This window comes from Melanotaenia boesemani, chromosome 10 (genome assembly GCF_017639745.1).
Source record: "Melanotaenia boesemani isolate fMelBoe1 chromosome 10, fMelBoe1.pri, whole genome shotgun sequence".
Classification (NCBI taxonomy): domain Eukaryota; kingdom Metazoa; phylum Chordata; class Actinopteri; order Atheriniformes; family Melanotaeniidae; genus Melanotaenia; species Melanotaenia boesemani.
Genome location: NC_055691.1, coordinates 9,989,684 through 10,015,112, shown reverse-complemented (window position 1 = coordinate 10,015,112; position 25,429 = coordinate 9,989,684). Strand labels below are relative to the sequence as shown.

General features: G+C 41.9%; 2 protein-coding genes across 7 annotated transcripts in view; both read left to right on the top strand.

Annotated features, from left to right (window-relative positions):
- ckap5 (cytoskeleton associated protein 5) overlaps positions 1-11,400 on the top strand; it is a 39,332-nt gene extending 27,932 nt beyond the window's left edge. For 4 of the 6 annotated variants that reach the window (XM_041996014.1, XM_041996012.1, XM_041996010.1 and 1 more), the window contains 11 exons: positions 1,878-2,051; positions 2,124-2,244; positions 3,043-3,222; positions 3,308-3,495; positions 4,670-4,745; positions 4,833-5,021; positions 6,953-7,090; positions 7,180-7,263; positions 7,338-7,497; positions 8,644-8,765; positions 9,877-11,400. In XM_041996014.1, the coding sequence (XP_041851948.1) occupies positions 1,878-2,051; positions 2,124-2,244; positions 3,043-3,222; positions 3,308-3,495; positions 4,670-4,745; positions 4,833-5,021; positions 6,953-7,090; positions 7,180-7,263; positions 7,338-7,497; positions 8,644-8,765; positions 9,877-10,125 (1,681 nt within the window). In that variant the 3' untranslated portion in view covers positions 10,126-11,400. The remainder of the gene's footprint in view (positions 1-1,877; positions 2,052-2,123; positions 2,245-3,042; positions 3,223-3,307; positions 3,496-4,669; positions 4,746-4,832; positions 5,022-6,952; positions 7,091-7,179; positions 7,264-7,337; positions 7,498-8,643; positions 8,766-9,876) is intronic. The other 2 variants (XM_041996011.1, XM_041996009.1) reach the window with 1 other exon arrangement.
- The window catches only part of LOC121647505 (NACHT, LRR and PYD domains-containing protein 12-like), a gene marked incomplete at its 3' end in the record, with an annotated part of 791,953 nt that overhangs the window by 695,512 nt on the left and 71,012 nt on the right, over positions 1-25,429 (top strand). The window lies entirely within an intron of this gene.

Sequence of the window (25,429 nt, the reverse complement as noted above, 5' to 3'; positions counted from 1 at the left end):
GGCCCCAGTAGAACCTCGGTGCTTTCTAGTGAACCGGTCAGCATTCACACCAGTTTAACCAGGACCAAATTGGGAGGAATTTATCCCACTGAAGTGAACATCAACATGTTGGCACTTTGGTCCTGATAGTTGATGCTGAATTCATCAGGCTCCATTAAAACCGACAGTTCCCCAGAATAAACTATATATTCAGACGATCAACACCAGCTGACGTAAACCGCCTGCAAATAATTAATAGGTTGCCAGGCAACAGCTGGAAAGATAAACACGTAGCGCCACGTCCAGCTCCACCTTTGTCCAGGTCCTTTTTTTTTTTTTTTTTTTTTTACTTTTATTGAAACACAGTGTGTAATACAGCACACGTGTGGAGATTGTTTTGAAAGGACTCTGGGGCGATTGTGTCACCGGGTGCTATCAAATATGCGTCTATCTTGTTTACACAGAAAGGAAAAGGGTGGCGCCTGCAGACATATTCACTTTGGGAACCGTTGCAGAAAGCAGTGCTTTCAGACCTCAAACGCCGCTTCTGTGTGGAGGAAATGTTCAAATGATAAACATCTTTAGCAGAATCACCAAGACTTGTTACTACAAACGTCTCCTCAACTTTTCACCCTGGATTTGGGAACGTTTGGATTCAACTGATTCAAGGAGTTTCGTAATCTAACTGGCATGTAAATATGAACAAGGTCACGATGTAGCCAGTCCATTCAAGAAACCGTAATAAATCTTAAAAATCCTAAAATGAACCGGAAGCCATTGCAGAGATGACAAGACTGGAGTTATATGCTCATGTTGTATGGCTCCAGTCAACAGTCCAGAAGCATTTTCGACCAGCTGGAGCTGATTTAGAGAAGACTGGGGTAGATCCACATATAAAGAGGTTAACTGTAGTCCAGTATTGTACTAATGTTGCATGGATTACTTTTTTTAAAGGAGGGCAGGTTAGGCTTTACTTTGACCAGCAGCCTCAGCTGGTAGAAGCTGTTCTTAAATACAGAGCTTATTTGTTTGTCTTAGCAGCACACCCAGGATTTTAGCTGGTGGTGTCCCTCAAAGTCTTTGTCTGTCAGCACCATCAAATATGACCATTTCAGTCTTGGTCTCATTGTTCAGCCAGCTCCTGAAGTCATCTGATCGTGGACACCGTCAGCAAAACAGTAAAAAAAAAAAAAATGGAGGCTAAGGGCAGCGTGCACAGTGACCAAGTATTGACCCTTGTGGTACACCATAGGCCAGAGGAGCAGCAGAAGAATACGTCCTTCAGTAGTACAGAGAAAAACCTGGAAACGGTTTTCAGCTGCTCCCATCATTTACCAACACGAAGCAGCATGTAAGCTTAATTAGCACACTAGCTCACCCTGATTGCCGACACTTTACCAGATTAAAGCCAAACTCCTCCTGTGAAGTTCAAGCTCAGACATGATTCTGATAGTCGTGTGCAAACATGACCATCTCCCCTCATGTCAGTCAATTAAATTACTAATCAAACATTTCTTAAAGGAGTTAACGTCTGAACAAGCAGCTTTTAACAGTTTTTCAGCTTTAATCATGACCGCCGTAAATCCACCGCAGGATTTGCAGACTTGTCGTCTCCGTGGCGTTCGCATCCTCTTCAGAGGATACATAATGAAAAGTTGTTATGAGATCAGTGCTGATCAGCTCCAGTTCAGACCAGTTCACCTCAGATTTGGTCACACTCAACTTGTTGAGTACAAAACGAGTAACGTTAACGTAGATTCATAAATGTGGCGGATTTTCTGAGTTACTGGAGTCAAAGATGGAAACAGACGTGGTTGTATGGTCAGGAGTGGAGCGTAAACGGCACTGATCGATGATGTACTGGACTAAAATGGTGTCCTGTCCCACCGTCCTTACAGTCAAGCCCGTCAGAATGCACATCACAGCGAGCCTTCCCACCCCTCCATCCCCAAGGAGTTCCAGTTGGACCTGGACATGATCGAGAAGGACCAGAGCCAAGTGTGCGAGCTCCCGGACCTGGTCCAACACAAGCTGGACGAGCTGCTAGAGCCCATCATGATCCCCAAGCCCAAGTAAACACTGTTCACGCACACACAGACACACAGACGAACACATTCACTGATCTAATGTCTTTGTGTTTGAAGGATTCGCTCTGTTTCGCCGCACTTCGACGACCTTCACAACAGCACCGCCTCCACCATCAACTTCGTCATCTCGCAGGTGGCGAGTGGCGACATCAACACTAGCATCCAGGCGCTGGCTCAGGTACGTACATCCCATCACCCCCGTGTGCCATACTGTGTTTATTAGTTTTTCATTCATTAGTGCTGCTGTTTTATTTATAATGTGTAGTTTACTTATAATGTTTGGCTTCTTCACCTTTGCACCTGGTCTTGAGTGAACTGTTTGTTTGCTACTTGACTTAAAGAAACGCAGAAGAAGTCCAAAGTGCCTGTTTTCAACTTGGCAAACTCGAAACTCTTCTATTCTGAGAGCAGCAGCCTGGAGGTTCCTCACCCCATCAGCTTTAAATAAACCTTTATTTAACCAAGTTGAGAACAAATTCTCATTTACAGTGAAATTACTTTAAACTAGTAAAATTAGCTAAAAGCAAGTACAACAATCACTGTTTTGTGACAGTCTGTATTAAAAGCTGAGAGTGGTGTAAAATAACTGGAATGATTCCCGTTGTGCGCAGGTGAAAATGAATTATGGCTTTATAAATCTGTGTTTGTGAATGAAAGTTAGAGTTAACCTGCCCTTGTATAAAAAACATCTGCACGTTTGGTGTCTTTTTCCAGCACAACTTCACCGAGATGATCCCATCTTTTTTTTTTCTTTTCACTTTCACTTTTTCACTTGAACCAACTTCATCAGTATGTTGGGCAGAAGTTGAAAATTTTGTGGAGTAGAATCAGCTGATTCTACTGCTTTTTTCTTTAATGAAACTTAAAACCTGATGCTTCCATGTTTACCCTCAGACGTGTTAATGAAGTGATTAGCAGCGTGGTAAATGGTGTCCATCCGAGGCTGCGTTCCTCATTTGTGTTTCCACCTCCGCAGATTGACGAGGTTCTGCGACAGGAGGACAAAGCGGACGTGATGTCGGGTCACATTGACCAGCTGCTCATCGCCACCATCATGCAGCTGAGGCTCATCAACAGCACACACCTGGCGGACGACCGCATGGACAAGAAGGACATCATCAAGCTGTACAGCTGCATCATGGGAAACATGCTGTCTGTGAGTCCATGCTGATCATGAGACAGGTGAGCAACCGATGAGACACAAACTTCCTCCTGAACCTCGTCTCCTCTCTCCCTCTCAGCTCTTCTCCATGGAGGCTCTGGCCAGAGAGGCGTCCATGGGCGTCCTGAAGGACCTGATGCATGGTCTGATCACGCTGATGCTGGACACCAGAATGGAGGACGTGGAAGATGGGACGCAGGTCATCAGGTCTGTCAACCTGCTGGTGATCCGAGTCCTGGAGAACTCGGACCAGACCAACATCATCAGGTCAGTGAGAAGTTTGCTTTCTGAGTCTTTCTCCATGTTTACGTTCACACAAACTGAGCCGAAAACGTCCAACTTGTCCCTGCGAAGCTTAGAGAACATAACGGTGTCAGCATTGTGGTGCTGGGAGGGGACGATGGGGGTCCACATGAAGCTATGAACAGTTTTACCACCAGAACCGCCAGGGGACTCATTTTTTACCCCCTTTACATTTTCAGCTTCATGTAAAATTTAACACGTCATGACTTTTCTGAAAAGGGTTCTGAACATTTATACCTTGAACCGTGGAGGGAATCATTTTTACGCCATAGTGTTATCAGCCATGACACCACAGCATCAGCGTTGCTAGGCAATCAGACTGTGGTGGCGATAGATGACAGACTGACACATGACGGATGAGCTGAGTGGATTTTCTTTAGTCGCAAAGTAAAGGATAAATGGAGATTTTAGTGAAATCTCCTCCTAAATCAGATGTAAGAGATTATCAACTCCTCGGAATCTGATTGTGTCAGTGACGGATATTCGGATAAGAATTCCTCCTCTAAAGATGGCAATGATCAGGTGATGGGGAGGGACCAGCCAGCGTTGTCTTTACAGACCGGCTGCAGATAACCTGACCGGTCGGCTCCGTATAAAACAGTCTGTCTGTAGTTGAGTAGTTTTTTTTGTTTGTTTTTTTTTTTTTCTTTTGTGGAAACTTTACGCCTCGGTGAACTGAACATCAATATTCATGTTCTGTGTCAGCACATGAGGATGATGAGGATCAGTTCCATGAGACGCTTATAGATAGTGTGGTAGAGTTTTATGTATCCAGGGCTGCACAACCACATATGAGCGCCCCTTCACTGAAGACCCTCTCAGTACCTTTCAGGATGACATGCTGCAGCACATCCAGAGATCAGCTGTCTGTCAGCAAATATCAGTCATGTTTTAAATGTTTCTGTCATTTGTTGACTTGTGCATCAGCTGACTTCCAGCGTTTTGATACTCTGGCCTGATGTGATTTGTTTTGTTTTTTTTTGCTTCCCTAAAATAATTTACAAAAGTATGTGTGCATATTTATAAAAATGATTAAACTTTGGAATTTCCTATTGAAACTGAAATACGGCGTCACAACGACCCTTCTGGTGGTTCTGCTGTTAAACCTGTTGGCTTGACTCCTTCCTTCCTCCTGCAGTGCTCTGCTGGTCCTCCTTCAGGACACCTTGGTCTCGACGGCTGGATCCCCCAAAGTCTCTGAGCTGGTCATGAAGGTAAAACTTGAGACCTGACACTTTTGCTGAGCCTGCCGGTCCTTCCCATTCCTCGTACTGACCTCTCTGTGGTTTTCATGTCTTCAGTGTCTGTGGAGGATAATCCGCTTCCTCCCAGAAACCATCAACAACATCAACCTGGATCGGATCTTACTAGACGTCCACAACTTCATGAAGGTTTTCCCCAAAGAGAAACTCAAGCAGCTTAAGAGCGACGTCCCACACCGGACCCTCAAGACCCTGTTGCATACCCTGTGCAAGCTGACCGGGGCCAAGGTTAAAACACACACACACACACCTGCTTTCATCTGGTAACTCCGTTTTACATAAGTGATCAATAAACAGCTTTACATGTTTTCCACACAGTATTTTACCTCTACAGACATGTACAGCGATGCTTTTTTTATTTCTTAATATTTCCTTTTAATTTAATTTTATTCTATAAAAATATGCATGAAATTTTATATTTCTGTAGTATAAATGTAAAGAATGCTGCATGTCTGGTAGCTGGTGTCTGCTGCAGTGTCCTCTGTCAGAAGGAGACTTGCATCCGGAGTGAGTTATATAGAGTGGTTTATTCATCATGCAACAGCGGCGTTAAAGAGACTTATGGTGGGGTTTCTAAAGAATAAAAAGCAAATCAAGAAACATAAATACAAATTAACATACTGAACTGGATCAATACAAAACAACCATATAGTGCAACACTGTCATGAGTGATATTTAAATGAAGAATGCTCCCACAAATTGCCACTAGATGGCACTTCAAGACCAGAAATGAATCCACTGTGTGCTTTTATAGCTAACTAGTTGGGCTGCCAAGTGTAACTCCACCCCCTACTGTTTGTGTAACTCCACCCACTGCCAAATTTTAAAAATGCCTGAAACTGCAAGAGTTGGGGTGGGAGGTGTGGAGGTGGTCAAAGCACAAATCCGTCCCATTGCAGGAATATTTCATCAGAAACTCTGTGAAAAAATAGAAGTTGTAAACTAGCAAATCTACACCATACAAGTTCACATCCCTTCATATGTGTTGGTGGGTGTGGTTTTCTATGACTGCAAAGCGAGGACCCACCAATCTACATCTGGAGGGAGGGGTTGTGGGGTTTTTAACATTTTCTTGTGACGTAGAAGAAACACCAAGTACGGCTCAGCATCATGAAAAACAAAATCTGGTTTTACCCTGTAGAGGGCATTATGAGCCTTTTTTTTTTTACCCACAAAATCCTGTTATTTAGAAAAAGTACAAGTTTTATCAACAGTATATGTGGTTTTCATCACAGTTAAGTAATACTGTGTCGTTTACAGCTCAAACAGATTTTAGGATGTACTACCCCTTTAATCAACTTAAATAACGTGGAGTTACACTTAGTTGACATTAAACAACGAATGTTACTACATATCTAATGCAAGCAGAAATGAGCATGTGGCTCATGTTTCTGACAAATTGGTAACTTAAGTAGCAACTTGAACCCAGCTAATTATAAGCATTACAGGATAAAACTATACGAAAGAACCAGCCACAGCTTGCATTCATGTGACACACACCAGTCTCACCAGACAGATGTACACCGTTAGCTCATTAGCTCCTGCACTCGCTGCTGAATCACTGCAGTCACATGACGCTGCCAGGAATGCTGGGATATGGAGTTCTGTCACAACAACAGCAGCTTCTCCACAATAAATGTACTATAAAAATACAACGTGTGTAATTTCCTTTTCCTGTTCATCACTGAGACAAACGTGGTCATGTACAGGGCTTCACACCAACTTTTCATTTGAGTGCATCGGCAAGAAAGATGGAGGTGCGTCCCAGTTCTCCCAGCATCCCTCTCAGCACCTCATTTTTATACATTAAGGATTTGTTTGATCATTATCCACAGACATTGATGAAAATCGAACGTTTAATAGGAAAATAAAAACATTTTGAAAAGTAAAATTTTCCACACTCATGGTCCTTTTCAGAAGATGAAAAGTTTAGTTTCATCCAGCTGATCTTTAGTTTGTTTTTAAAAATGTTTTTTCATTTCTATTTAATGTTCATGCTTCAAATAAAATAATTTTCCTAAACCTCATATAGTTTACAATATTTTAAATAACTGTCAATGTCTGTGGGTAATGAGAACGGTAGACGCCCCAGTCCAGGACGTTAGTCTGGAGCCCTGCAGGGTCAGGTCCATCATGAAGCTCCCTTCCTGTCTGAACAGATCCTGGACCACCTCTCCATGATCGAGAACCGTAACGAGTCTGAATTGGAGGCTCATCTGAGGCGGGTGGTCAAACACTCCGGAAACCTGTCGGGAATGAAGGGCGACCGAGGAAACGAGAAGATGGGACTGCGCACGGTGAGGGTCAGATCTGTCACCATGGTGGTGGTTTTACTTTCCAACTAAATGACGCCTGAACGTCTCACGGCAGATTTTTCTGTTTTTAGGACGATCGCATGTCGAAAGCAAAAGTCAGTGACATTTTGTCGGAGATCTTTAAGAAGATCGGCTCCAAGGAGAACACTAAAGAGGTCAGCTGATTTCTGCCTCATCCATCCGAGCAGGGCCTGGAAAACCCGTTAACCTCCTCTGGTCTTCCTCGCAGGGTCTGACAGAACTCTACGAGTACAAGCAGAAATACTCGGACGCAGACCTGGAACCTTTCCTGAAAAACACCTCGCAGTTCTTCCAGAGCTACGTGGAGCGAGGCCTTCGCATGATCGAGTCCGAGAGAGAGGGCAAGACTCGCATCCAGACCTCTGCAGGTACGCCATGAAGCTGGTACGCCACAGGTGCGGTCAGCATCGGGAGTGTGTGTCACCAGCTGTGTGTGTGTGTGTGTGTCTGCAGGGAGCCAAAAAAAACAACAAAAATTACTCACCAAAAATAATTTTGGTCAGATAAATATTAAAACACATAAACGTGTTAGTTTAGTTCAGTCTGGTTAAAATTTATAATTACAATATTTTTTTTTTAAACGTAGGGTTGGAGATGTTTTCCAGGAGCTTTATTTACTATATTTCTTTAAATTCCTTTCATACCTCGATTGGAGCCAATTAACTAAATGCACAAAAATAAAAAATGTCGTCACCTGTGGAACGGACAGGACTGAAATCACCATCCAATCATTTTAACCTAAAACATACGTGACATGTCTGTCAAACTCAACTGCCATTTGCCCCTCAACCCCTCTGCACGTGCCCCTCTTCATGCACGAATCATGTGCTCTCAGAGGCTGGGAACTCTTGTAGAGGCAACAAAGCCAGAGCCAGAGCTTGGATGAGCGAGTTTGGTGTGGATGAACTTCATTGACCTGCACAGAGTTCTGACTTCAACCCAACAGAACACCTTTAGGATTAATTAGAGCGGAGACTGAGAGTCAGGCCTTCTCATCCAGCATCAGCCTGGCCTCGCAAATGCACTTGTGGAGGAATGGTAAAAAATTCCAATAAACATGCTCCTAAACCTGTGGAAGCCTTCCCAGAAGAGTTGAAGCTGTTATAGCTGCACAGGTTTAGGCCGACATCATATTGAACTCATTTGATTAAGAATGGGATGTAAGTTCATACAAGTGAACCAATAGTTGTTAATTGTTGATGTGCAGCACTTTCTAGACTTTTATTTGTTTTTAAAATGTGCTTATAAATAAAGTGGATTAGATACTTTTGGAAATATAGTGTCTGTTGGCCAGGGCAGCTTCATGTAGACTCTTCAGTCCGGGTCCAGAGCAGAACATCTGCTGCTCTGACTGCAGCTGGTCGGGTTGGCAGGCGAGGACATGGGAGGGGAGGGGTCTATGGCAGCATCACTGCTCATTAGCTATGTTTACATGGATAAATATTTCGTCTATCAATCTGATCAGAGACTCCAGGTTACCAGATGTGTGTGTGTGTGTGTGTGTGTGTCTGCAGTGATCCCGCAGCATGGCAGTGACTCTGGTCTGAGCGGCAGCAACGAGGAGCTGAAACCAGCTGTTTACTACGAAAGACTGAAGATCCTCCGACAGAGACAAGGCCTGGAAAACACCTCCAGGGTAAGTTGATAAATGGCTGTCGTCATGACAACATTTACTGACACCGGGTTCAAACCGGAACCTGATAACGACATCCATCCTAAAAGGTCCAAGACGCTGTCCTCCGTTCACACTGCAGCTCCATTCAGATTTTTTTGCTCATATGTGACTCATATCGGACTTATTAATGACAGTCTGAACGGCACAAATCCGACTCAGGACACTTGTGGTCCTAGATCTGATCTGTGTGGAAGCGGCCTCTGTCTGAACGGTCAAGCCACATCTCTGACATCACAGAAGTCAAACATCACAATTCTGCTGTTTCACATTATTTACTGTGTTTTTGTCTTTTTCTGTTTTGTTGTGAATAAAAATGACGACAAAACAGCATCACGTTAAATATATGAATGAATTAAGTATTACAATGAAGGGAGGGACGGGTATTTTCACGACCCACATGTATTAACATGTGGGTCGTGTAATGTATGAGAACCCCTGGTGTAAGATATAAAACACTTTTCAAAAGGTCCATATCTACTCTCCATTGAGTACTTGACTTAATCAGTTCAGAGGGCGAGTACTTCCAAACTGATGAACAGACGAACCATCCATTACATAAATACTACGCACTACAGGATGTCATGTTATCCCCTGCGCTTGTGTCACTTCCAGGTCACATACCAGTCACACTTCAGTGGGATGAAGATCACATTGAAATGATGTGAACAATCACGTAAAAAAAATCGTATCTAATTAAAAAAAAATCAGATTTGAGCGTCTAGACCTGCAGTGTGAACGTAGCCAGAGACTGTAGTCGTATCGGATCACAAAGCAACGTTCTGCAGATTAAAGTATTTGGAAGGTTGTAAAGGATAATTTAATCCGTTAGTTTGGAGGGAATAACTCTTCCTCTGCCGCACTTTCCCATGAAGATACAGAAGCTAAACCAAGCAGCACGAGCGGAAACACGCATGTTGTTTACCTTCCTGATCTCATCACATGGTTCACATATGATCCATGTCAGATGATGATGTGATTTAGGATTAATCGTGACATCATCATTGAATGTTTTTCTGTTGTTAAGCTACATTTATGCCTTAAGTTTCTAACCTTCGTCCTCTTCCTCCCCCAGCAGCAAGGTGTGGGGGGCAGCGATGACGAGCCTCAGCAGCGACCCGCCATCTCCTCCCTGCTGTCCTCCAAGCCGTCGGTGGCATCGTCCACGGACATGCTCCACAGCAAGCTGTCACAGCTCAAAGAGTCCAGAGAGCTGTACCAGCAGGAGCACAACTCCCCGACCCACGCCCGCTCCGCCTCCCCCGCCACCAACCTGGACGACCTGAAGAAGCGGCTGGAGCGGATCAAGAGTAACCGGCAGTGAGATGCAGCTTCCACCCTTTCTAACCCGCTCCTCGTCTTCATGTTCAAATTCTGCCGCAGACTAAAGACTCCACCCCCCACCCCACCCAGACTCCGCCCACCGTGCCTGTACGTAAGTTAGAAATCAAATGCTCGGAGATTGTAGATGGCTGCAGTCGCATCCAGAGCTCTGACTCTGGAGGAAGAAGATCAGGAGTTCCACCGCCATTCTGCCCCCCCCCCCACACCGTTTCATGTCGGTTTGTACATATTAACCTCCTCACTGTCACTGAGTGCGTCATCACGGCGCCGCAGGAAGGAAAACAAACTTTTTACTGTGACGTCACGGCGGAGCCACATCAGAGTTGTAGCTGTGAACACGTGGAGAGCAGCGCCCCCCTGTGGCCCACGCTGTAGGAAAGATTTCCAGTTCCTGACACGAGACTCGAACAATGAGGTTTTAATTTCCTGTTGGATCCACGTCCAGCCTCACGTGGACGTCGACAGACGATTTAAATCTCTTCCGACCAAAACCTGCTAAATGTTCTGTTATTTTCATCGCTGAGCTGAGTTTCTGCTACTGTCACACAGCTGCGTCGCAGTCGGGCTGTAAATACTGTACGTAATGTCCTCATTAACACGTCGCCAACATGGCCGACGCTTTGTCGGCGGAGCCAACATGGCCGACGCTGCGGCGCCGCCTCTGGCTGCTCATCATCGTGTCCGTAGGCTTTCTGAAGAGCATGGCATGAAGTCAGTGTAAATAAAGTTTTGCTTTAATAAACTGCTGTTTTTATGACATCGTCGTTTCTGTGAGGAAGACGACGATGATGATGATGGCGGCCTCGCCCCTCATCTGTCCTGTACGTGAATGTTGAGTGGAAATAACCTTGTTTTTGTATTTAAGCTGTCAGTGCTGCGTTTAGTCTGATTTTTGCTCCATGTAGAATCCATTGTGGAAAATGGCAATAAAGTCTTTAATTTTTTTTTTTTTTTTTTTTTTTTAGACCGAGTTAATTTTTTATAAAACTGATCGGTTTGTTCACACTGAATAATTTTAACCACTTTGTGTCAGTTGCCTCTAAATGACTTTGTTTGCTAAATAAGCAAATATAAATAAAACTATAAATATTGTTAAAATCAAACATTTCTTAATCTCGTCTGCTGCCTTTAAAGTCTGAAGATATTTATTAGCAAAAATGACAAATCTCCACGTTTGTTCAGGATTTTTGTTTTGTTTTAAAAATGCAGATCACAACCTGGTTTAATTTAATAAACATTTTTCTTTTTTAAAGCTGATTTCAGAGTTTCTGCTCGTCTGTTCCTCTGGCAGCCTGACCTCTGACTTTACTAATAAAATCAATAATCTTCATAAATCAGGTTCCAGCTTTCTTGTTCAGTAGTTAACAGATGAGATCTGCAGGATGGAGGGGTTTATTTTCCATTTTTATCTACTTTCCTCCAAAAATCTGAACTGGGAGTAATTAATTAAGAAGTACTCTGGAGCGATGCATCACCAGACTTCCACCATCGCTCCTGGTGCTTCAACATCAACCTCAGATCATCGCTGATGTTTCATTGGACCAGAACCAAACCAAACATCCACTCCTGTTTCACTAGTTGGATTTTTTATTTTTTATTTTAAGACCATTGTTTTAAGCTTTATTTTTACAGGTGATGCCATTGAGACTTGTTTCAGATAAAATGACAATAATAAAATAAAAACAAATGTCATTTATTTATGATGATGTGCCCATGTACACACAGGATGCTGGAAATAACCAGGAACAAGCTCCCAGTGATGATTTTCCAAAGTTACTGGAATGTCTTAAAGTCTGAATACAACACTGAGGATAATAAAATCCAGGAGTATTCCATGGTGATGGAGCAGAGAAGGAAAACTCCTTTTCCATATGGATGCAGGCCTGAGACCACAAACTAACTCTGACTTTATACAGCACTTTTCATGAAATTTCACAATAGTGCTTTACAGAAATAACAAAAGTGAACCTCGCATGAGAAAGATCGGTGTCTTACCGGCTGTTAATGTTAATAATCCAGTAAGTATTAGTCACGAACATTTTAAGACCTGAGGAAACTGTCAGTCTTAAAAAATAAGTCGGAATATGTCTGAATGAAAATCTAAAAGCCTTTAAAGCTGCAATTTAACTAATGACCAGCAGATGGCGACATTTATCTCAGACAACCTATTTAACTTCTCACCATAAAGTGATGTGATCACGTTCCACATATAGAGTGTGTTGTCGGGGAGTCCAGATGTGGGCACCGCTCCCTAACACGTCTGACTTCAAAGTAAAAGAAATGTTAATTAGGGAGTCCGGACCTTGTGGCAAATGGCCTGACAAGCTGTTTTTGATCTGGTTAAAGATCCGCATAAGATGGAGTTTTTATTAAGAATAAAAAAATCTGTGAAAAGTCTCTAAAACTCAAAGTTTAATTCTGAAATAAAATATTTTTGTATCGGATCTGAATTGGCTAGTAATTTAGATCTTCGGACTTTGTATTTTATCTGTCGATGAGTTCATGTTTACCTCTTTTTAACTCAACTTCCTCAAGTCTGAAATGGCATCTCCATAAACGAAGTATATCTTCACAACTACAAGTACTGTATGTATAATATTGGTCTCTACAGAAATCTGAGACATGTGAGATTACTACAGAAGTGTCAGAATCGACATGTGTGTTAGTGTGTCAAAGTAAATTTACCTGGAACACAGTAGAAAGTGTAAATATTTTCTCCTAAAAGAAACCACCACATTACTTTCAGTGGAAACCAGAGAACAGCAGCCCAGTTCATCTGGGAATGACTAAAGTGATGAGTAAAGTAATACAAGGAATGAGTAAAGTAGTTCTAGGAATAAGTAAGGCAGCCCCATGAATGAATAAAGTGATCCTAGGAATAAGTAAAGTATTCCTATGAATGAGTAAAGTAGTTGTATAAATATTTGAGTAAACTAATCCTAGTATTGAGTAAAGTGGTAGATTATTTTGCCTGAGTTTCTCTCCACCATGTTGCTATGCTACATGTTATCATTGAGGCTTCCTGGTGTGTACCGGGACCTCCAGGCCTGCACAGATCTCATACTGCCTCTATTTTTGTTCAGTTTATTCTGTACAGTAGATCTGGATCTGATGTCAGATCGAGTTTGAACTCTTTGAGGGTTTGAAGTGCAGATTGAGGTTATCAGGGGAACCGGCGGCAGGTCAGGACCCGGTGCAGCTGGGTCATGGGAAGCTGCTGCTCTGTCCGGTCCGTTCTGGTGTGGGATGGTAACCCTTGATCTGCCGGTTTTGTATGAGTTCCATTACCCCGACATAATGCAGACTTACGGGTGAGAGCGCTGATGTCAACAGCTCAGAGCTCCAATCCTGCCAAACATGTGAGAGCGGCTGCGAAGTAGCACTTGAAGACCTCGACCACACACTCTGCCCTCTGTCAGCGCACACAATCCAAATCTGTAAACACCCCGCAAAGCCGCTTGTCTGATTCCCCTCTTCTACCAATTTTCAGTTTTTTTCTAATCTCCTAATCAAATGTGCCAAAAGCTTCCCAAAGAATCCGAACGGCTGAAACTCGTCATGGGAAGAATGGCGTCATTAAGAGGCTTTGATTTGTAGTGGAGCTGCTTTGTTTGAGCCGTTGAATGACTTCTCTGAGCATTTGAAAAGATAAACACCATTCCAGCGAGCACGGACGAGCTCAAGTGTTGTTATAAAAGATTAATGCAGGAGTTTGGAAATGCAGCAAAGTCTTAGCAACACTTAACAGAGATGGTTTCATCTCATTCTGGTTGGTATTTTCACCCCCAGTCACTGCAGCCGATTCTCAGGACTGAGTTTTTACAACCAAACCGGCACCGACTGGATCTCAACTCCACATGTGAGGCTGCAGCATGATGATAGTGGGCACAAAAAGGGTTTGTCTGGATCTTCTGAATGAGTGGACCAAGCACAGGACCAGTGGCCTGAACGGGCTGCAACAGATTTATACAGTCTTTCAGATTGTTTATTTAATGATTAAGGCAATTAGTTCCAGGTTCATTATGTATAATAAGGTCATTTTGGTATATTCTTAATAAACACTGGTTCAGTCCAACTCCGGCACTCAGCTTGTTCCAGTTTTCCATTTTGGCCCGCTGTGTGTGTGGGTTTGACATCTCTGGTGTAGACTCTCCCACATCTTCAGCGTCTTTTTATTGTGAACCGTGGGGGGGCTCTTGCTGTGGCTCTCCTCTGCCGCCCTTCGGGTGGGGCTGGAGTCGTCTTCGTGGTGGGGTAGCTTGGGTTGGTGCTCCGGGTCTGCTGCTGAGGGCCCGGGTCTCTGGGCTACCCTGGTCTGCCTCTGACCTCCGTAGAGCTGTGGTCGCATTTGCACGATCTCACTCACCACTCTTCATCACTGATCACTCCTTATTCCTCATCCTCTGCATGCTGACATAGTCACTGAGTTTTTCCTGTAAGTTAGTATCTGGTCACTGTTATGCTACTTTCATAATATGTCTTTTTGATTTGGTTATTATTGAAAAACTCTTAATGACTAGCAGCTCTGTTTTTTCTTTTGTTTGTTTTTTGTTTTGTTTTTGTAAAAGTTGTAGGAAATTTTCTGGTGTGTTCATGTACAGGTGTAAGAGTTTGTTGTCTGGTGATGGTGTGGATTGAAAGGTTGTTTCCTTCTGTCTGTGATGTTTTTGTCTCCTTTCTTCTTTCCCTTTTGCATCTTTTTGCTATTTTCCATCTTTTTCTGTCCCCTCCGGTCAGGTCCAGCAAGATTACATAGAGTCGGTAATTCAAAGAAGAATAAATAAATAAATGGATCAGATTATCAAGAGGAGCGTTACCCATAGGCCTTCCCTTGGCAGAGCAGATTTGTTCAGCACGATACAGCAACCAGATTATCATTTTGCATGCTATGATGCTGGACAGGACAGGTTGAAATAAAAAAAAAAGAACAACATGTCTGACTGTTGCAACAAAGAAAACTGCTTTAAAATCGATTGAGAATCTGATGAGTTCTGGTCCTTTTTATTCCATTTAAACAGGTGAGTGAAGGGAGCTGCTGACCGGTCCAAGATGGCAACCCCACGGCTAGTCAGCCCAAAGCAGCTGGGGTCGTTCAGTGTCTCTTCATATGATTTCATCAGCCTCGGCGCAACAATGGCTCCAGAAATGTGCAGAATAAAAATCACATGAGTCAGAAACAGAGTTTTAAGGTTGGGAAGTTACGTGGTTTTGCTTTGATATGAATGCTTGCCGTACATGAATGGAGGGTTTACTGTGTTTCTGCACATGATGATGGTATTTGTTGGTGTGCTCTCCATTTGATTGACAGCCGGTCGGCCCTCCTTGCTGGGCGCTGCAGCAGACTGACCAGTACCATATGGAGGCCTTTATCCCTGCATGCTGACCAGGACACACACTGCTGCCTCCGGACAGCACTTTTTAACCCGTTTAACACGCTGGGACAAAGGATGCAGACCCCCACGTGGAGTTTAACCAGCTCTCTGCATCTCTCTATGGCTTCGTTTGCCCCTGAAAACAGTAAAAGCCGCAAAAATGTGGTTTAACTTGGGATCCATTTGTTTCATCCACATCAGATTTACTTCCCTCTGTGTCTGCATTTGAAATGTAGAAGCTTATTTGACTTATTTAAAGTTTGAATGCAGTTTGCGCTAGTTGAATATCTATCAGTCCTCCACGTGCATCCTACTTTCAGAAAACTCTTTACTTGCAAACCAGAAATATAAAAAAGTCCATAAATGCATGTTTTCTTATATTTGATTTTCTTGTTTTCATCTCAGAAGTTAACCGTCCTTCCTATCTCCTTCCTCCTCCTCCTTCCTCTTCCCTCCCTCTCTGCCCAGCTGAATAACCACTAAAGGTAATTAGATCATAATGACCCTGCACCATCCATACAAAACCTGATTAGCTACGCTACCCTCTGCCTAATGAGCTGAAAAACTGCTCGGTGTGTGTGTGTGAAATGTCTGTATTTTGCTCCTTTCGTCACAGCTCTGTGTGGTATCTTATAACACACACCGACCGATGCTGCCGGCCTCCATGTAAACACACACACACCAGAAACTGTGTGCAGGTTCACTGTGCTGCATGTTTGATTCAGCCTTGTCAGGTTTGTCCAGTAGGGGGCAGAACTACATGAACTAGTAGCTCAGTCGGCTGAGCTGCAATGCGGAGGTGGAAGCTGAGGCCGAAACCTTTAAAAAATTAGTTGAAAAAAAATATGTGTTTTTATTTCACAAGCAATAATATTTCAGTAGTTTTCAGACAGAACAACACATCTCAGCTGGTGAGGAAATCCCAGCAGTTGCAGGACACAGGTGTGTCGTTGGGTGGTACGCCATCTGCACAGCGCAGAATAAGAAGGATCGGGTCACATCACAGGATGACCTGGACTCTAACATTTTTTCCCCCCTGCATCAGGGAAGGAATACCAGACAGTAAAAACATGGACTAAAGCCTCGTTTCCACTGACAGTACTGGTCTGGGCCAGTGCGATCCAGTACGCTATTTTGTGCATTTACATTATAAAAGGGGCCCAAACAAACAAACCATACCGCACCATTCATGGACCCCCATAGGAAAATGCTACAATAAAATCCATTGACTGGTGGACAGAAAACCTCACTGCCCACGACAAAAGCAACCATTCAGTTCATGGTTCATTCAGACGTTGGAAAGATAACAGGAAAAGAATGCCTGGAAACACCAGTAGGTCTGGTCGTACAATGAGACATTCGATCGTATGAAGATCCAAACGTCAAGCAGAGCAAAAACAAGCTGCTGATTGGCAGCAAACAACAATCCACTGTTGATTGCAGCGTCACATTTGTTGTTATTGCACTAGTATGACGCCACGCTAGGCATTTGGTCTAAACCCTGCATGTCCAGTGGCGGTCCAGCTTGCAGTGGGAATGCTACCCTCAATTGGCTGGACCATTTTAAAGCTTCCGAACCGTACTGGCCCAGACTGAACCGCACAGTGGAAAAGGGGCATAACAGACCGAGGAACCCTGTTCCCAGCATCAGGTCCGGTTCAGTACCAGACCAGTCGGGGTGGATTTTTTTTTTTTTGTTTTTTTTTTGTATAAACTGGGAAGGGCACCAGAATATCCAACCTGAACCATCCCACTTTTTTGGGACCCTGTTGTTGGGATCCCAATCTTACCGATCCATCCCTAAAGGGTGGAGCTTGACACACTGCAATCCTTTGATTGGTGAAAAGAATCATCACTTTTTGTGTGACTCAGCAATAAGAACAAAGCAGGAACAGCTCCATGTTTAACTGTAAGGTGGATTTATTGTTGTTAAAAGTCACACGACAAGAAGAAAAAAGACAAACTGCTGGATGTCCACTGTTCTCCTTTGTTTCTGGGCTGCCTTCTTCTTTGTTAGAATTCAAGGAAGGCGTCGCGCTAGTCATGCTATTATGTAGGTGATGCATCTATCACTATCCAGTTGATACCCCACAACCAGGTAAGGGTACAGTTGCTGTGGAAACACAGTGGAGATCAGGATTTACCAAACCAAACCATCCCCAAGCCGTTAGTGGAAACGAGGCTTTGCACCAGACCATTCTCAGCTTTCACACTGATCACATGACCTGTGCATCGGCCACGCTCATGGGTGGCAAAAAGATAAAGAAAGCAGGCGTACTGCTACCAGCTCGGCTGCTACAGCTAGCTTTTTGTGTAGAAAAAAATAATGGTACATTCATGCTGTGCCTTTGGATGTTCCAATCGACATCCCAAGAGTGGGATTTCATTTTCTAGACTTCCTGCTGACCCGGAACGACGGCTAAATGTGTTGCTACCATCAAGCTGTCAGAGCTCTCAGCTGTGTAGCGAGCACTTTGTCAGTGGTAAGTTGCATCAATAAATTTAACAGTAATAAAATAACTATGTTTTCTCACATTACTTGTAACGTTAACATCAAAATATAACATCCCTAATAACATTGTGGTAAGGTTATCTGGGTCTGCTGTTTTCTTACTGATATGAAGATGAAATATTTTGTTTGGGGAATTTTCTACAGCTGGACGTCTGATCCATTTGTTATATTATCACACAGTCAGTCGTTCTGAAGTTCTGGTCCAAACTCCTTTACAGTAATGTACCAAATGATTGCACAGTAGAATGGAATAATTCGGAGAAGCTGTTGGCCCTTTAGATGGGAAGTTTGAGAATTAGAAAAAAGAGACGTAACAACCAATTGAAATGCTACCATTTGCAGACAGTACCTCTAACCGGGCCTTTAGCATGTTCTCTCCGGGTTCTCTGGCTTCTTCCCACCACCCCAACACATGATGTTAGGTTAACTGATCTCTGAATTCTCTCCAGGAGTGAGTGCGAGTGGTTGTTTGTTGGTCCAGTGATGGACTGGAGACCTGTCCAGGTGTACCCTGCCCCTTGCCTGCTAATAGGCTCCACCCCCACACCTTTCAAACTTAAAAAAAGTTGTTAAAATTTTATTTAATTGGACATTGAATGTGGGTCTGATAAAATAAAGTCTTCCAGAGTTTAAGGCTCCTTCAGACCTCCAGCTGCTGTTTTAAAGCTTCCTTCCTGTCATTCATTAAATCGGCCTTCTGCTCTCTTTGTTTGCCTCTAACGTTGAGTTTAGTGTGGAAACTTACGTTTACACCTTCTGTCTCCTCCCCCGCCTCTCCTCAGTGATAATGAACTGCCCGTCCTGCCCCCGTGAATCTGTTCAGAGAGTGTGTGAACGATAGAGTAACTCCTTTCTGAATTATAGACTCCCAGGGGTCACTGTGCATTGTTGTCAGCCCCCTCAGCTGCACTTGACAGCCCACTGGTCTGATGTGTGTGTGATTCCTCTCAGGTAGAAGAAGCAGCAGGTCACTCTCTGGCCTCCAGCACGCCTCACTGCCTCCTTTATGCAGCCTCTTTCTGCCTGAAAGGAGGCTGGATGCTTAAACCCAACTGCCTCCAGCGTCCCTGCTCAGCACATTTCCCAAGGAAGTGGGCAGCGAACTCAGAGAATAACGCAATAAAATAAAAAAATAAAAAAATAAACTACAGCAGCATGTTGTTAATAAATCTACAGTAAAATGAGCTGAAAACTGAATAATGTCAAATATACAGAATTTCCAGTAGATAAAAGTAAAGTAATTTTTGAGTTTTAATCCCCTTTAATTAGACTTTTAATGAAACTTTCTGTGTAACTATCTTTATAAAATCAGGCTTTAAATGTTTGCACTTTATTTTCAGACAATCAGCAGGACATGGAGGCAAATATGCTGCAACAGTTGTCTTAAAATAAAATAAACAAACAAGAGTTTGTTTCTGTCAACGATCACAGCAGCAAGAGATGTTTGCTATTTGCAAACCTTCTTAATCAGCTCAGAGATCTGATTATATTATATCCAGATTAACACCAGAAACCCTGCAGTTAAAAAAATAAGAAACTTTTTAGAAACAAGGGGAAAATATTTGAAAAAATAAACAACAATTCAACAGTTAAATTAGAAAACAGAAAGGTGAATAGCAAAAAAAAAAAAAAAAAAAAAGGAAAAAGAACTTTGACATAAAACAAAATTATGTTTTTACCAAAAACAACATTTTTAAACACTTCTAATTAATTCTAATCTAAAAACAACAAACAGATAAATAAACACAAAACAATTAAATGGTCCTTTTCCACCCTTCATTTTAAAGGTGCAGCGTGTAATAAATCAAAGACATCTATGACTTTCCTTTGACTCTGTCCAAACCCTCAACCTCTATACCAAGAGTTTTAGAAACTGTTAATTCGTTTGGCAGCTTTTCAGGTTGTAAAATGAACTGGACTAAAAGCGAAGCCATTCCTTTGAACATGCTAACACATTTCATCGATCTCAGACCTGCTCTGGTCTGGAGATCAGAAGGCATGAAATATAAGTACTAAAGACGAGTGTCCTTCCAAGACTAAACTTTTTAGTGTTCTTTTTCCTTATTCAGAAATCTTGCTTTGATAATGTCAACAGAATGTTCCTTTCTGGGGAACAAGAAGAAACTTAGAATTAATCAGAAAAATGATCCAGTGGTGGTCTGTGTGTTTAGTTTTACTGTCCTGTGGGTTCATCGTTTAGTTCTGGTTTCCTGTTTTATTTTGTAGGGTCATCCCCCTGATGTATTGTGATCTTTTTTGCTTCCTGTTCACTAGATCAACTGGTTTGATTTTCTTATTCACTTCACCTGTTCCTTGTTAGTTCACCTCGGTGTATTTCTACCGTTTGGTTTCAGTTGTCCTCTGTCAGATCATCCGTTGTTTCCCTGTCGTGTCTCTTTGTTTCGACCTCGTGTTTCTGGATTTAAACCTGTGTTCCATCTGCCTCCTGCCTTTTCATCCTGCATTTGGGTTTTCACCTCAGTCTCGCAATGACAGGGATCCCTGATGGTTATTTGTATTATCTTGCATTTAATGCCAAGCATTCTCTTATTTGGGGCTATAAAAAAAAGAAGTGACAAGGAGGCTGGGACTGGCTGGAAGAACATCTTGTGAAGGGAAAGAACAAATTTGAGTCTCAGTCTTTAAAAAGTCTAAAAAATAAAAAAATCCTACTATTAAGTTTACATGTGGCATAAATAGAGAAATTAATAAAAGAATGGATATTGTAAGTTCAGTTCTTCCATCTTGTTCAATATGGTATAGTGACGCCTTTACAGCTGTGGGGAATCCACTAGCCAATACTATATGGTGCAATCATAGTTTCACAGAAATGTCCCAAATTCTAGAGAACAGAGAGATTCTGGTCTTTGAAGAGCTTAGAAAAAGACATAATCTGAATATGAACAGTTTCTTACAATACTCTCAGTTAAAGTCAATTATTTCCAAATTTTCTAAAGAATATTTTGAATAATTGCAATTATGAGACTAATAAGAAAAACCTCAGATTTTTATCATCAAACAGAGGAGCCGTCTCAGGTTTATATAAGTTGCTGCTTTAATCTTTATTAAACACAAACTCTAAAACAGCCACAATGGGAACTTAAATTAGGGGTCAAGCTTACTTCTGCAGAGGGGGGAAACATTTGGTGTGACATTAAAAGAACTTCCATATCAGGTAGAATAAAACAATCTTCATAAAGCATACGTCACCCCCTCCAGACTCCAAAAAATAGACCCAAATCCATCAAATCTTTCAAAGTGGGAAATCTATTTCATATGTTATGGCTCTGCCCAGCAGTCAAGTTATTTTGGACAGAAATCTGAAGTAATTTCAGAGATCGTTAATACAAACGTTGCTCCATGTGTCTGTTAGGCCACAGGACGTACTACTAAAAACAAGGTTAGAAAGGAAGACAGCTGGCTTCGCCCTCTAGGCTGCCAAAAGAATAAAATTCACAAGCTTAAATTTTCTCTATAGAAACATGTTTATCTGAGTTTATTCATCTTTTAGGCACGGAACGAATAACAGATAAATTAAATGACTAAGTTTCGGTCTGAACCATTAGGAAGCAGGTGTGGAGGCATACAGCATCGTCACATAGACGTTAAACCTGGTCTGATGACAACCTTCATGTTTACTTTTGATCCCGTTGATGGGCTCGCACTAACCTTACTTTCTATGTGCTGTTGTAAACATGTCAGCGTGATCTGTATTTGTTAGTCTGACTCGTGTATATTGTTGTCTTGTATAAATATGAAGAATTATGAATAAAAAAATAAAAACAAAATAAAAATAATTCCTTCATTTTTGGGAAACTTTTTTTTAAATAAAAAAAAAATAAATTAAGTTTGAATCGGAATGAAACTGTGTAAATATGCAGGTTCCACCTCTATAAAAAAAACACACTTTTCTATCTGTTGGTTGATGTTTGCACATGACAGACATGGAGACTCGAGTCAGAGACCTGGACTCAAGTTACACTGAAGTTCCAGTGACTTGAAACTTGACTCGGACTCACAATTTGAGACTCGTGAACAATCTTTTATTTTTTAATTATTTATTTTTTGTCCTGATTTTCTCTGTCCGACCTCCTGTCTGCAGTCATTTTTCCTGACGTAACACTGATGTAACGTCACACAGAAGGTTGCCGAAACCTTTGGGTATTAAAAACTTAATAAAAAGAGACCAGTATAAGAGCAGCAAATTGGAACTGGTATAAAAACCCAGGATGCTGGATCCATCACATCCTTCATTCACCTTAAAACACACCTGGAGAGGTTAGTCTCTGTAATATGAAGCTAATGTTAAGAGAACATTTTACCTTCCAGCCAGTTAGAGATGTTAAATTATATTTATCATTGATCACTGCACTGATTGAGCTTGTGATGTGTTTAATGACACGCCGTAAATGTCACTGCAAGGGTTTAGATGACAGTTACACGTAATATGTCCCAGTCTCTTACAATAAGGACTATGTTGACCATAGAAAAAACTAAACAAAAACCTGATATATTGATTGTGTATTATTAATTATTGTTATCATAGAAAGTCCCACCCACCAATCTTCTGTTGGTCTGTTCTATTGGACAGTTTTTCCTCTAAATCTGGCTGTTATTTTGGCTGTTTGTGCAAATGGATCAAGTTTTTTGTAAGAAAGTCTTTTTATTTATTCATTTATTGGTAAAAACAAATCTACCAGATTTAGACGGATGACTGGGTGTCAGCTGCCAGTCATGCTCGTGTTTTTAGGTAAATTATCTCATTTCAACAGAAAGAGCACATTTAAAAAAGTGAAAGAGAGAAAAAGTAGTTGTGAAAACCCCCCTTCTACTCTCAGCACGACCTCTCAGCAGCTCCCGTGGCCTCTTAACCAAGAGTTAATTAGTCTTTTCATTAACCATGAATGAGTTAATTGATTAACGAGAACTGTTAATGGGTTTATCTGTAAACAGCCTCTCTTCGTCTCCTCTCTCCTCCATGATTCTCCACCTCGGAGCTCTGAGGAGACGAGAGGCTCCTTCAGAATTCCTTGGTTCATTTTAATTAAAAACTCAAGAATCTGCTTTGGTCGTCCCACCTCGACCTCCCCTCCAGCCACTTCTCCTCTGCAGAGTGCCAGAAGAAACCCTCTCCCGCTTTCACAGCTCCCTTGTGTCCTTTCACAATAAAAACCATTAAATACGATGACAGAGAAAGACGGTGCTCTAATTCAAGTCCCTCCTCCTCTGGCTCTTTACATCATTAGGGTATTAGTCATGAGCGGGACAGAGACAGCGATGGAGGACGGATAGATGGATGAATGTGGCGCTTCAAAGGGCGGCAGCTCTTCAGGGAATAATCAGCCGGCTCAGCGTGGCTTAGCGGGATTTCCAGCTTTCTGGAAAAAACTTCATCAAACCTTCACCAAACAAGAGCGAGCAGAAAAAAGAGTGAAATTAAGACGTGGGTTTCATAGCAGGTTTTATAGCAAGTCGGGTAAAATCCTCCCACTTCATTCTGCTTCATGACAAAGAAACTTGTTTCTTTCTCTCTCTTTTAATGTAGCTGCTCTGTGTTTGTGACTGAAATGAAACTTTTAGGAGGTCTGAGGCAGCTGCAGGTTTACGGCCACAGACCCAACTTTAGTCTTGTTTGTAGCTAGTTTATCATCAAAGCGGGCCAAGCAGCCACAGTGTGAACGCGCCATTAAAGGCACCATTTTTATCTTGGTTTAAATCTTATTTGTTAGAAAAGTCTTTAAACCCTTAAAACTACAAGGATTTTTTTTTTTGGCTCTTTTTGAAACAAGAAATTACAATGACAAGAACATGTTAATATTCTTTAAATATGTTCTTTTTCAGGATCAAATTAAACTTTTAAATGTTCTTCGACGGCTTTAACTTGTACCGACTTCTACTTCATTTTTCTTTAATTGACCTGGGATGAATTGACTTCATACAGAACATTAAACAATGTGCTGAAACCGGCATTACGAGCCTTTTAGGATTACATTTACAGCTAATAAAGCACACACATGGGTAGTTTTCAGGTGGATAAAGAAAATAAAATATAAAAGCCACTTCCACACAATTACTTTCATCCATGCACATTTCTTGCCCATGAATCCTTTAATTTAACATTCTTAGCTTTACAGCTAATATGAACATGACAGCTTTAATGTGATATCATCCGAGTTATCTGGTTTTATTTTCAGCCTGGCGACACCCAAGTAGTCATCAGGAGGACAGACTGAGCTTCTCTGGGCTAAATATGAACCTACCAGAACCCTCAGGTCATCTGGATCCAGTCTCTTATCAGTTCCCAGAGTCAGAACCAGACATGGAGAAGCTGCATTCAGCTTCTCTGCTTCACATGTCTGGAACAAACTCCCAGAAAGCCTCAAATCAGCTGAAACACTCAGTTTATTTAAATCCAAGTTAAAGAGTTTTTGTTTAAAAAAGTCCAAATCTGCATCTGTTTCTTAATACTGCTAATACTGTTTATTAATGCTGTTTTTATTCAGTGTTCTTTCTGTTTCATTTTTCTTTTGTTTTTAATGTTAAATTATGCTTCTTGTATTCCGTAAAGCACTTTGAATCGTGCTACAAATAAACTTGCCTTGCCTAAATCAGCTTCTGGATTATCTGCACTACTTACCACTGTCTTTGTCTCTTCTTTACTCTTCCTGGTCCTGCCAGACAGAAAACATCTAATTTATAAACCCTGCTTGTTTACATGAGACACACAGCTACTCGCTACTCGTGGCAAGACAAGAGGTGGAGGTGGGGCCCCTTCAGGGGGTTCTGTAGTGGTCTGTCTTGATTCAAAGTTGGTTGGCCCTCGGAGGCCCTCTGCTTGGTTTGCCGTTGGTATAAACAAAAACATTAAAAACATTAAAAGCTGTTTTCATTAATCATCATTTCCTGCGTGTAACTAGAGGAAAAACAAAAAGGAAAAAGTTATGAGAGGGCACATTCTTCTGGTGAGGACATAAAGTAGAAAATAGTAGTGTCGAGTTTTATCTAAAACATAAAATTGTGTTTGAGCAAAAAGCACCAGCAAGAGTTTAAACATCCCACAAACATCCGTACAGCAAATGCATCATGTTTCATGGTGAGAATGAACTCGATGCTGGATATTTCCACTCTGAGTGGACCATACAGAAATCCACTTCAAATCTAAACCACTCACCCAATGAGTTATTTACAAAGCTGCTGGTAGAATGAGCAGAAGCTTCAGACCCATCAGAAGCATCATCATCTAAAATCAAATGTTTGATGACAGATTAATAAAACATGTTTGTTTTGTTCATTTAAACACAGAAACTGGGATTTCCATGGTACCAGGAGGAAACCTCAGATACAAATGAAAGCCAGTGTTCCCATCATGTGTTTGTACATAGTCTGTATAACCTGCAGTC